The 13,749-nt window shown below is 41.7% G+C and overlaps 1 protein-coding gene across 1 annotated transcript in view; it reads left to right on the forward strand.

The window, feature by feature from the left end:
- Nucleotides 1-8,293: 8,293 nt before the first annotated feature.
- Nucleotides 8,294-13,749, forward strand: part of IGF2BP3 (insulin like growth factor 2 mRNA binding protein 3) — a 187,652-nt gene continuing 182,196 nt past the window's right edge. The window contains exons 1-2 of the mRNA XM_074984636.1: nt 8,294-8,580; nt 10,000-10,060. Coding sequence (XP_074840737.1) covers nt 8,406-8,580; nt 10,000-10,060 — 236 coding nt within the window. The 5' untranslated portion in view covers nt 8,294-8,405. The remainder of the gene's footprint in view (nt 8,581-9,999; nt 10,061-13,749) is intronic.

Below are 13,749 nucleotides of genomic sequence, written 5' to 3' on the forward strand. Positions count from 1 at the left end.
AAACATTCCAATGGCTCAAATTTTACCAAGGACAACACAACTTAAAATCAGAATTAATAAATTCATGAGTAGCAGTATCTTTCCCTTGCCATATTAAGTTAGAATTTTTGGAAATAAATAGAATTATGATGCAGGATACCTTTTGGATTGAGACTTTTTCCTCCACCACCAAAGAATTATATCACTGAAACACCAGTTATCAGTCTAACGAAAAAAAATCTGTGTATAAGTCTTAGTTACTTGGTTGGACCAGATGATGTTTCATAACATCTGGAAACATAAGTCAATTTGTTCTGACTACTTAACACTTGCAGTGCCATAACTGAGTATAAAAAGGATGGTTCATGTAGTTTAATTACATATTACAGTGGAGAATATGTTATGTTGACAATGGTTATATGAACACATCATTTGTAGTTTGATTTTCTTACCATATGTTTAGTTAACCAGTTACAGAGGAAACAGTTATGATACAGTCTACATGAGAAACATACAACTGAAAAGGATTTGTTTAAAACTAGATAAAAATGAGTGATGTGACAAAAAATTACTAAAGGTATAAGTACTGCTGTTTTTAGGAAAAAACAGTAATCCTGCAACTCATTCAAATAAATTTAGATTACTACATACTCTTATGTATAACCTCAACTGATAGGCTAAATTGAAGAAAGAACTGAAGAGTAAAAAGATTAATTGCATCCAATTTAAGTTACTTCATAATCTTGAGAAAATAAAAAAGAAGAAAGTAATAAAACCCACCAATACATTTTACAATCAGTAGATCAAATGCTTCAGGTGTAAAATCTTAATTAATTTTATTTCGTAAACAACTATTTTGACGATTATTTCCTATAAATTTTAACATTTCAGTCCAATATAATACAATTGGTAAAAAAGAGAAACAATATCTAGGCTAAACATTAATGAACAACTACTCTTACCAACCTCCACCTACACAGTCAGTTACTTTTAAGACATGGTAAGAATTTAAAACATTTTATTAGTAAATCCTAGAAAACCTCCCAACATAAGCAAGTTTAACTTTTGTTGTTGTTGTTGTTGACATGCTGGAACAAAGTACTATTACAGGTGTAAATGTTTCAGAGTTTTGTCAAAGACTGGTACTCCATCAAATTTTTCTTCAGAAATCATGAAATAAGCTACATTTTGAAAATCTTAACAAAAGAAATGCAATCTAGAGATGATGCTGGTTATTCAGAGAGAAAGGATAGATCAAGATTACTAATCAACTATAAAGTAGTATTAAAAAAGCAAATTTAAGGCTCCCTTCCTATCAACTAAACATATTGAAGAAATGTTAGGATTATGGTCATCAGACACCAGTGATACTGAGTAACAGCTGAAAACATCAGAATATGTTTTGATCTGCTAATATTATAGTGGAGAGCAGTTTCCCATTGTTCTTTCCAGTGGGACTTCATGCTTGGGTTGGTGTCCCATTTTATTTCATTAGTTAATACATTTTTTTCCCTTGGCAAGAGACCTGCTGGATCAAATGAGTAGCAAATAAGAAACATATTTTGACTTCTAGCAAATGAAAAAAAAATTCTGCGAATTTATATTTAAATTAGGACAAGCATTTTTATTGTCTGTGAAATACCTACTTAATTTTCAGTTCTTGATTTCTTATAAAGTGTTTGTAAACCCTCTGTATACAGAAGAAGCCATATAAATAATTATTACTGTCAGTTGATCAAATAGATTTGAGTTTTCTTGATTCTTCAGTAGGTATGTTTTACATGAGGTTTATAGTGTCAGATATATTTTCCATAGAATAACTACCTACCTCCCCACTGGTACAGTATTATACATTACCTAAAAATTTTCAAATATTAATACATTAAACATTTGTAAGTAATTTTGGAGCTCAAACTTTAAATCCATTTGTGCCATGAAAACTCATGTTCTGATCATTACATGTAAACAGTAAAACAGATATCAATCTTAAAGGATTATACTACATTTACCTAATGTAAACATATGCAAATACTTAAGGTTTCATTTTGCACAATATGTTTTGGGAACATCAAACAATTAGAAACAAAACAGAGAAACCATTTACTTCATAAGAATATTCTTCCATGAAATTTAAGACCAAATTATTTAAGTTTACCACCAAATATATAGCATAATGAATTCATGTCAATTATTTCTCTTTCAGATTATATTGGTATATTATATTTATTTTGTTACTACCACTGTATTAATCTTTATCTAACCTCTTTAACAACTCTTCTTAGCATTACAAATAAAGAAACAAATTAAAAGCTTTTTGGTAGTCAATCCACAAAAGCTAATCTCTATATATTTCTTAATACTTTTATTCAGTGAAAAATTTAAACATTCCTTTGTAAAATTATTTTTCCTTAATAATTAAAAGTTGATATAATTTCCATTTATCTGCATAATTATTGGTAAAAATAACAAATAAGCATACATATGCACTACACTTTTTTTTTTTTATTTCTCAGTGGGTTTTGTTCAGTCACTTACTGTTATGGATTCAAAATTAAAACATCAATAAAACAATTGATAACTACATAACTGTTCTTCACTAAATGGCCTGTAAAGAATTTCTATATTCTTGTAACTTTGCTAGTAGCAAAACACAACAAGTATTGCAACTACTTTTATCCCACTTTACTACCTAAGTTATGACTAGTATTTCTACAGTTTTCTGGATTTCATGTTTTATGTTAGGTTTTCTTAAACGTTTTAAAACAGCTATTTATCCTAGTATAAAACACATAATTTATCTTTCAATGGATGTTTTCTTTCAGGCTTACTAGCAACACAAATCAGTATGACAGGTATTGCCTGGTGTGATTATTCCAGTTAATCCTGCAAAAAAAAGTTGTGTGTCGATATGCTGGATAGTTTTTAAATGGAAAAAGATTAGATATTTATCAAATATTGGACTGGTATGTAAGGGAGTGACAAAATGAACTGCAGCACTTTCGTGAATATATTTTTCAGTCTGCTTTTTATCTTGAAGAGACTTCCATTTCATGTGTTTTCTGTTTGTCTCTGAACAGGATTTGTTTTTGTCAACACCCCCAGCCAACTCCATTTTTACATCTTCACAAAATTAGATGGTTTCCTCCACCTTAGAACTAGCTGCTCAGCCATAAAACTGCTGCCTCCTTACCTATCATGTAGCTCTATCAAAGAAAAAAAAAGTTTTTATGTATTTTGTCGACTGAAAACTCGTTAGATTCTGGTTTGTTAGCCTCCTCCGATTTTTAAAAGGCATTTTAAGATGTAGCTGTGGCAACTCTGGGGGAAGGCGGCCGTTTGAATATTGGCAGTCGGTCACGAAATAAAAAAGAGAGATTCTAAGTGCCTACAACAGGTCGTAACGGCTCAGGCACAGCCCACATGGAAAAAAGAGGCACGCAGAAACGGCGAGACGCTCCCCTGCTTTGTGCTGCAGCGTCGTACAAACTTACACGGTTCCAAAGCCCCAGGCCCAGCCGACCACTCCGTCAGCCTGGAGAGGGTGAACGAATCCCCGGGAGAACTACACACTGCGTCGCTCCGTCCCACCCCTACTTTGCGCCCCCCCCCTTTTTTTTCCCTTTCCTTTAAGGGGCCCAACAGAACAATCAGAGGAAAGGAACAAAAACACCCCGGAGAGCCAAGGGGGCTGTTTTCGCGCCACAGCCACGACAGCTGTGGGGAATGCACGGAGCAGACCAATGAATGGGGAGAAGAGCAAACAAATCAGGCGGCCAGGCGGCCTGAGCGCAAACGAGGCTGGGAGAGCTGATAGGTGCAGCTCGGAGCCAATCAGCGGCGGAGCTCACTCACAGCCTCCGAGTCATCGCCGGGAGCTCCATGCCCTGCTTACTACGATTACTACGGCCGCTCCCTCCCAGGCGGCCTGCGCTTGTTGCTAAACTGCAACCCTTGTGCCTTTGCTCTATTGCTGAGTTTGCTCAACTGTCTTTTGTGGGAGGAGGCGGGTAGTTTCCAGCTGGCAAAGAACTTCTGCCCGGCCCAATCCGTTGTCAGTACAATTAGTTGGATAATCACAATAAGGTTGTTTTTAATATGCGTCTAATAGATGGGTCTTCTGCAGGCTGGCGCCGGATAAAATAATGTGGCGCCGCGGTGGGCAGCGTGTGATTTTTTTTCTCCCCCTCACCCCTCTTCTACTGCCTCTGGGGGTGTCCTCTTCGTTTAGGGTGTTAGCTTCATGCGTGAGTCAGTTATGCCTCCATGTCCAAGCCAATTAAAGCTCGCTGCAAGCCATAGGAAACTTTAGGTGAGGTAGACAAGGCAGGGCCTTAAAGAAGGGTCGGGGTGTTCGGAAGGGGTGGGGGAAAAGAGAAGGAGAAGGCACTAAAATGGTGACGAATGGAATCATATTTCTAACATTTGATAATCGCAGGTAGAGTCAGTACAATCCTCCTCCCCCTAATAGTCTATGCATCTATATTTCCTTGGTTTTGGGTTTAATACAGTGAAAAAGAGAGCCCCTTCAATGACCTTTCAACTTACTGTATTGTATAAGCTGCTGCTATATTCCTAAAACAAGTACAATGTGTATACTTCATACAGATTATGGATACCAGACCACTGTTATAGTCCAACATTTTTCTACTGCAAGCTGAACTTGATCTACGCAGGGAGGAGTTTACTAGATCCTTCCCAGGCCCTTAAATACTTCTACCCTATATTATCGTTCTTATTTTTGTTGTTTTTGTAGTGGAAAGAGAACAATATATTCCTTTTAAAATAAAAGTAACTGATTTTCTATAATTATCTGCCTACATAATTTTGTTTTAAATAAAGAAATTTTACACCCAGGGACAGAATATTAGTTAAAGAATTCCATATCTGCTGGCAAATGCATTTTCTTCATACATATCCACTGTGTACTAGTTATTAAGAACACAAGTTTTCCAGCACAGTGTTTCTTGACATCTGTAAAAGGCAGCATCTTTAGTCACTCAGGGAAGGGGAAGCGTTAGGTACAAGAGTACACTTTCTGCATGTGATAAAGCTTTAGTACATTTACTTCTATATTTAATTTTCATATGGAAAATATTGTTTCAAAAGAAAATTGTCAATTAAAGGTTAGTCTTGTTCAGCTTCCCTTTTTAGGGTACATTTCAATAATTTATTTTTTTTCTATACATACTTTTGAAAACATGAAAAAGTAATAGCTCAAATTTTTTGACTTTGGTAAAACTGGATCCACACATTTCTAGTATAATAGTTTTCTATTAAATACTAAATGACACATTGTATACCATTTAATTTGGGTTTAACAGAATAAATTACATATCACATTATAAGTTTTCTATCAAAAAGTTGGTCAATTAAATTTGAGTGTTAAATTAAATTTATATATAGTAATCAAAAGAACCCATTTGTTTATAGCACAAACAATGTTTTATGTTAATGTTTAGGTTTAATTTTGGAAACTGGCTCTTCTGTATTACAAATAATACAATATAGTTCTGTATAAATGAGCTAAGCAGTTTTGTCCTTTGTTTATAGAAATATTTTCAGTATGTATGTTTCCCCCCACAACATTAGACAATTAAATATTTGTCAGTTGTTGGACAACTGATGTATAGTTTGATATAAATTTGCAGCAAAATAGATTAGCAAGTTAGAAAATTAAAATATACAGATTCTACGTTGAACAGTGTAAAGAGAAAAATATTTGCACAATGCATTTTAGACCACACATGTAGAAAAGAGCACATGCAGATAACTGATAAATTTAGTACAAACAAAAATCATAAAGAACAATGCTAGTCACTTTTAGAGAACACTAAGTCACAGTTCAGTTTTGTCTAATAGATTTTTTCAAAAAACTTAACATGCATGTGTTTTCTTTTAATCAGATTTTACAAGATACTATAATAAAATACAAGCTCATTCAAGAAAACTATCTTTTCCAGACCAGACTCCTGTAAACTGGTACTGCTGAATGGAAATTATCTAAACTAAGGAACTATTTGTCCATTTTCTACAAAATATAAGTTGTGTTTAAGGTCTGAAGAGTGGAACACAAAAGCATGTTTTGTCAACTACAAATAAAAGTCTAACATTAAACATTGCCAAGTAAATTGTGTATTTCTTGATAAGCGCTAATAAAATTATAGAAAATTATGCCTGAAGTTACTGAATATAACAATCCACATGTACTTATTTCACATTAAACTAATGCTCTTATTTTAATGAATGCCACATTGATTTAACACTCTATACTAAAACTTAAATAACTGACTTTACTCTTTTGTAAATTATGTATAACAACCACTTACAGATTGTAGTTTCGAAAGTACAAAAACCAAAAGACATTAACATTCATCATCATATTTTCAGATTAAATTATGTATATTTACTTAGCTTGTAGAAGTGAGGTACAAAACCAAAATTTCTGTTTATGCATATTTCCACACATAATGCAGCACATGTGGAAATTCATTCACTGTTAACTAATACACATACTTAACTATTTTCCATGGAATACCTATTAAAAATCTACCACAAAGTAATCGACCATAGAATAAATGAAACCTTCAACTAAAGTGCATTGAATTATTAAACAAAACCTACTAGATTGCTATATTAAATACAGTGCTGGCTTTCATTTTCATATCCTTTCTTCATCTTCAGGCAACATTTGGTTTGCACTGAAAAGACTCCACACATCCAAACCCCTCCCTCCCAAAAGCCCACCATTGTACTCTTCACAAATGTTGAAAATTATGAATGGTTCTTTAAACCAAAGGGGGGAGGGGAGAAATCTCAAAATTCCTGGGGGTGTTACCATCCTAGGGGAACGCTGGTTGGCCATTCTTCACGTTTCCTAAGATAAAATCCACCATTAACTAAATTAAAAGAAAGAAGGAAACAGTTTTTTTCTTGCGGTAGGACCGGTAAGAGCACGTTATCCTCCCGCTCTGGACTCTCTCACTTCTCAGTCATCCTCCAACTGTCCTGCGCCCACCCCCTCCCCCCGCCCCTTTGTCCTTTTTTCCGAGCTGCTCGCTTCCCCACACGCTGCCGCTGCCGCCGCCGCCACCGCCACCAAGTGACCCGCCAAAAACATTACCAGATGGGGGGTTCCTGCATGGCTGGAAAGACCCTCCTTCCCTCCCCCTTCCCTCCCTCTCTGAGTCCCTTGTCTTTCTCCAGCGCGCAGCCAATTGCAAACCAGAACCCAGAAAGCCACGAAACATGAAATCGCAGGCAAAGGTGCTGCGCATAGAGAGATCGCTCGGGGCACTCGCTGCCAGCCAGGCTATTGCCCCGGCAGCCCGCCTAACTACCCCTCCCCTCCGCCCCCCGGATCCACCCACGAGCGCTCCAGCCAGCTGGCTGGGCGAGCGGCACCCTCACGAACGACCCCAAGGAATAACACTGGTGGCTTCGCATCACGAGGAGCAGAAGGGGGGCGTGGGCATTCAGGGCAGGTTTTCCCTCCTTCCTGCCGTACCCTGGGCGATCGCCCCCGCCCGAGCGAGCGAGCGCGTCCTCTCCGCCCCCGCCGTGGGTGCACGCTTGCTGGGAGCCAGCTTGCTTAGGGAAGGAGGAGGAGCAGCTCCCCGAAAAGCGAGCCGGGAGTTATTGGGGAGAGGGCGGGCCGAACGCTGGCCACGGGCAGACCGGGAACACGCACCCATCCTACTCCCTCTTTCTCGTCCCCCCGTGGCAGCCCTCCGGCAACTTGTCCCAGGGTGCTGTGTGCAACCAGCCAGCCTCCCTCCGCCTCTTCCCCCGGCCTGGCCCTCCTCCTCCGCCAGCCGGGAGGGGGTGGGGTGGGAGAGGTGCCGAGCGCCGGCCGCTCGCTAATTGAGGCGCTGGGATTCCTCACGTGAGAAGTTGATTTGTAGTTTGAACACGTGGCTCATTCAAAAAGCCGGAATATTCAAGTCATTTTCGTCCTCCCCCTGTCGGGCGGCCTTGGATTTTTTTTTTAAATGGAGAGGCGGCGCCTGCCTGCACGTAGTGTGACATTTTCGTAGTCCGCCGCCGCCGCCAAACGGGCTTGGGGGCAAGACAAAAAAGTAGTTTTTCCCCCGCCCCCGCCTGGCTCGGCCCGCCGTTCGCCGCCGTCGTCCCGGTTCCCGCGCTGGGTGCTCCCCCTCCGCGCCCAGCGAACGCTCCGGATTCCCATCTGGACACAGGTTTTTTTTTTTTTTTTTACGCCCCGAGAGAGGGTGGGAGGGACTCAAGCTGCAGCCCGGATTTTTTTTCCCTTCCACCTCGCTCTCCCTCTCGCTCGCTCTCCTCCATCGCGTTTTATTTCAACCCCCCCCCCCTCCCCACCTAATTGCGCCAGGCCGGGCTGTAATTTGTTGCGCGGGTGTGGATTGTGGGTGGGTGGCGGAGCGTGTTTTTTTTAAACTAACGAGACCATGAATAAGCTGTACATCGGCAACCTCGGCGAGAGCGTGAGCCCGCTGGACCTGGAAAGTCTCTTTAAGGAGTCCAAGATCCCCTTCACCGGCCAGTTCCTGGTCAAGACGGGATACGCCTTCGTCGACTGCCCCGATGAGAACTGGGCGATGAAGGCCATCGAAGCACTTTCAGGTGAGTCCCCGTGGGCTGCTGCCCTCGCGGCTCCAAGCCAGGTCGGGGACACCCTGCCATCTGCCCCGCTACGCTGTCCTGGGGGTGGGGGCCAAGCGGGAGGTGGCGGCCGCGGGGCTGGGGACCCTGGGCACGCCGGCGTTTGGCACTCGGCTGCTTTCTGGTCTCCGCAGCTCGGGGCTGCCTGTGGCAGGGGGCGTGGGGGTAGGGGCCGGCCGGCGCCGCGGGAAGCGGCCGGGGAGGTGTTTCCCCCATCACTCCCAAGAGGCCAGGGCAGAGGCAGCCTGGCTGCCTGGGCCCAGAAACCGACCACGATGGGACTGCCCCCGCCGGGGAAGCCTGGCTCCCCTGCCAGCGCCCGGGGGACGTGGGGGCACCGCTGGGCGGGGGCGGCCCTGGCTCTGGCGGCTTGTGTTTTTGCAGGGGGCGAAGCCGCGGCGGGGAGCCCGAGCCCCGCTTACGGCACGACACGGCGTGCAGGGGCGGCCGGCGAGCCCCGCTCCGTGCGCTGCCCGGCCTGGCTCCCGGCTGCGGGCTCGGCACAAGCCGCCAGTCCCTGGGTGCACTTGGACGGAGTTGGCGGGCCGCGTTCCCGGCCCACGCGGGGGGTTCGCCTGGGGCCGCTGCGGGCTCCCGCCTTGCCTGCCGCGTGGGCCCGGGGAGGTCCCGGCCCTCGCTCGCCCGAGGGGCGCAGGGCCCGGCCTGGCGGGGCTGTGTTCCTGCGGGATTAGTTATTTCGCTTTCCCTTTGCCTGCCTCTCCCGCACCCCACCGCCGGCGGCGGCGGCAGCAGCAGCCAGGCCGCCTCTGCCGCTACATCCTGTTGTCGTGTGAAACGCAGCCTCGCCGGCTGAGCGCGGCGTGCACGGGCCTCAGGGAGGGAGCGGCGGGGCCCCCCCTGCGACCCCTGTCTTCCGCCTCCCGCCCCGCGGCGACCCGGCCTGGGAGTCGAGGCCTGCCGCCCTGTGGGACGCGTTGGAGGCAGCCGGGGGCGGGTGGGGGAGGAGGGGTGCCCAAGGAGGAAAGCCGCGAGCGTTTTCACCCAGAGCCTCCCCTCTCCTCTCCTCGCTTGGAGCCGCAGGGCCCCGAGCGGCTCCTTCGAGCCACACTGCGGATCACTTGCAGGAAAGGGCTCAACTCAACGGCGAGGTCCATTTTAAAGCGGCTGCTTTCACTTCTCCCTTCGGGCCAATGCTGTGCCCCAGGGATCATTCAAAGTCAAGTCCCTCGGCTCCCCGTGGCGATTGGCCACTCTGCTGTTGCTCCACCGGTTATTAATACATAAGCGAAGGCGTTGTGCTTTTAATTCCCTGCGCTGTTTTCTAACCCCACACGTTCAGTTTGGGACGGCTGGGGAGCTGAGGGAAGGAGTCCAAACACGTTGGAAAACACCTCCCCCTAATCGTGTTTCCCTTTGCAGGTAAAGTGGAACTACATGGTAAACTCATAGAAGTTGAACATTCAGTCCCTAAAAGACAAAGGTAAATAAATATGTTTTCTTACCCTCAATGCCCAGTCTCCTGGCACAGCAAAATCAAAACAGCTTAAGTTAGGTGTGCTGTTTTCTGAATAAATTAGCTTCTTCATTAAATTTTAAAAATAAAACATTTTGGTATCAGAAATAATTTCAGGATCATCCCTCTATATGTTTTAGTGGCATATCTGCCTGCAGCCTACAGAAACTAACCCTCTTCATGAAGGAAGCAGGTTGTGACTGCATGACAAATAATATTCAAAATATTAAATTTCTAAGAAGAGTTAAACTTTGTGCATGAGCAGGAAATGAAATGGGATGTTTTGAGCTGTGTTACAGGCAAGGATGTGCGCTTTGCTGGGCAACAAAAAGCATCTTGTAAATATACTTGTATAGAGAGTTTTTTTTTTTTTTGGTCCTGCCGTGCTGGAGGCTGCAGCATTTTGTAGCAGAGTAGTGTAAGTTTTGTCTAGATTTAATGAGGAATTTTTCTTTGCTTTTTTGATGTGGCATGTGCAGATATATGAAGTAATGCTGATTTCTTTTTTTAGTAAATAATGCATTCTCCATTTAGGTATGTGTTTTTATTTTTTTGCAAAGTGAGAATTTCAGGACTCAGCATGTAGTTTGTGGGCCTGATATGGAGATCCAGTGCTCAAATTCTTGCAACAAAGCAGACTAATGGTTGTACTGCCTCTAGCATTGTATGTGGAAAAAGAAGAATACATTTAGATTACAGTGCACTCTAGGTTTTCTAGAGAAAAATGACAAAATAGATTAAGCTTTGCCTGCCCTCCATTATACAAACAGCCATACTTCCCTGATTAAATAACTTTATTTAAAACATGCCCCTAACACATCTGTTACACTCTTACAAAAACAGAATTTCTAAAACAGTTAGTTAAAAATTGTGTATGAATACTAGTTGCTTTATTGTTGGGAATCTTTATTTAGCAATGAAGGGAAAACTTGAGAGAGCATGTGTTTGGAATTTTTGTTTGTTTAATGGTAGTGGGAAGATTGTTAACAGTGTATTTATGGTGCCTGGTTAGTTTTGTGATTCTTCTCTGGAAACTAATGTAGTGTTACATGGAGTCTTGTTTACTATGGAAGATGAGTGTGTCAGTAGCAAATTACATTATCATATATTTAGAATTTTGAATGTGTAACACTATTTAAATACTTCCTTGTATACTTAACAAGGCTATTAGGGTTAAACAGAATAAATACAGTGGCAAATGTAGGAATTGACCAGTCTTAAAAGTACATTCCAGTCTTTGTAATATTTGCCAACATAGCAATTAAATTGTAAACAGGAATGTATTAATCTGAAAGACATACAGAATGTGCACTGATATATACACCACTCTAAACCAATTAATTTTATAATCACAGATGTAGTTTAGAAAAACTTATATGCCACTTTGATGTGTTTAAATGCATATTTTCTTGCCATTAAGGGAGTTCAACTGAAAGTATAAAAACACATTGTTCTTTGTGGTGGGGTTAGGCCTGTTCTTCATAGTGCAATTTCATGCACAAATATCTTCTAAAAGTTAGTTTTTTGACTCTTAGTTTTTGTAATTTATTGGCCAAAAGTTATATAGTACTTGGGATTAAAGTTAAATTCCCAAAATACCCATATTTTATATTTTTATAAATAATTAGTTACCAAAATATCAGTATTTTCCACTGCCATTGATTTGTATAGTAAATACGCTGTATCTGATCAGGATATTCTTGGATGTTTTTATAGAAAATAAACTAGTATTGCTTGTAAATGAAAATGAATTCTTGCCTGTAGAAATCTTCTTAAAATGAATTCAGTAACATCCATACAAAAATAGTTTTTCTTCCTTTCCTTTCAAAACTGTAGAATATGTCCCTTGCACCAGGCTCAAAGTTTAATGTCCCCCTCCCTCCTTCCCCCAGGGATCTACTTGTGTTTCCAGAGTTAGTAGATAGCTTTAAAAGTCAAGACTTCTTAAATGTTCAGATATAAAAGTAATTTTAGAAAAAAGTGGTTATATGCTTGCATTCGAAGTGTGGCTGTAGAAGGCTCTTAAAAAAAAAAAAGCTTGCATATCTATACATGGTAGGTGGTAAGATAATGAGGTGGTTCAGTCACAGTTCTGTGGAGAATCCTGTGTGGTCATAGTTAAAAGACCTATCCAGCGTGTTAGTATGTTGAGAGTATAGGTTGGTTTTCCATGGAGCCCAGTTCCACCAGTGTGTTTTGTTTGGCTGAATAAATGTGACAGTAAACTGTGGCATACAGGTCACATCCTTTTTACTATGCTTAGTTGTGCAATTAACAGCATGATCAAATTAGCTCTATAAGAATAACAGCAAAGGCTGTTTGGTGTATACTGTTCCGTTAACCTCTGTCACTACATAGTGGCTGAGTATAAAGTGTGTACTCAGGTTTTAAAAACAAACATGAATTTTTGCATTTTCCTTCCACGTCCCTGGGCTGGAGAGGCTGTGCAGCAAGGGTACAGGAAGGGAGCTGTCAATCCATAAAGTCTTCAAGAGGTGGTGTCAGTTAGGATTGTACAATATTGTGTTGGGGTCCAGTATGCTAGTCATTGTGAAGTGTGATTTGTTTAAGTGAAGGGAAATTCTTAGACCCAGTAGTCGCAGTATTCCAACCTTTGTTGGACATTCCAGCATGAAATGGGCATGCCCACATTTGCAAAAAATTTCTGTTATACCTGCTTTGAAGGGCAGGCTTGGCATATGCTACTATAGAGAGCCTACTGAAGCATTGAAAGATAGACCTGGGCGCACTTGAACTGTAAGTGGGGTGAGTAAGAGCTGGTAACGGTTTACGTGCGTGACAAGGGTGGACATTTTTGGGTAGGAGGTGCCTACTGCTTAATAAGCCAAAAGTTGATTCCTGATTTACTACTAAAATCTCAAGGGAAATGTGGAATTTTTGCATTCAGACCTTATAAATCGTGGAAGACTGTTGCAGTACTTCATAGAACTTTAGGTCACTTCATTCAAAACTTTGGAGAAGGCATTGTAACAATTTTAAGTGGTAGTCATGCTTCCCAAGAGATTGCAAAATGTTGCTAGTTCTGATCACCACTTAACATTAATTTTGTGTGATTGATCCCTCTGTACACTTGTAGTGGAGCCCTTTAGGGAACCTCCCTCCCCTTTCTGTGATTCAAGAGCAGCTGGTAGCCAGTGTACATGCTGCAATCTGATTATTCAGATAGCACTGATGTCACTGTTGTGATGTTCAGTTTTGCCTAATGGGGGGAGGGTAGGGAGCTGACACTGGCCACTTGAGGATTGAACATTGAATCAGTCCTTTAAAATTTCTGGGAACATTCTTTAAATATCTGTAAAATGTGTGGACCTGAATTCACCTAAAATTAGGATTTATTTGTTTTTAGGAGAGACTTGCTGTGACTTTCTTTTTAGAAATTTACCCAAGTGGTGTCAACTCACCATTTTATTACGGTACTAGTGTGGCATTTTTACAACTGGGAGGTGACTGTTCCACCTCTGACTCTTGTTCTTATTTTTAAACTGTTTTTGATCTTTTTTTTTTTTTTTAAATTGTGGTAGTGGAGTAGGAACAACAAGGTACAACAGGTAGATTACAGTACATTTTAACCAGTTATTTTGGCCTCTTACAGGAAACCAAAATGTTTCTAGTTATACTTAACCTAAATCTCAATG

This window comes from Carettochelys insculpta, chromosome 2 (assembly GCF_033958435.1).
Source record: "Carettochelys insculpta isolate YL-2023 chromosome 2, ASM3395843v1, whole genome shotgun sequence".
In the NCBI taxonomy this organism is placed as follows: domain Eukaryota; kingdom Metazoa; phylum Chordata; order Testudines; family Carettochelyidae; genus Carettochelys; species Carettochelys insculpta.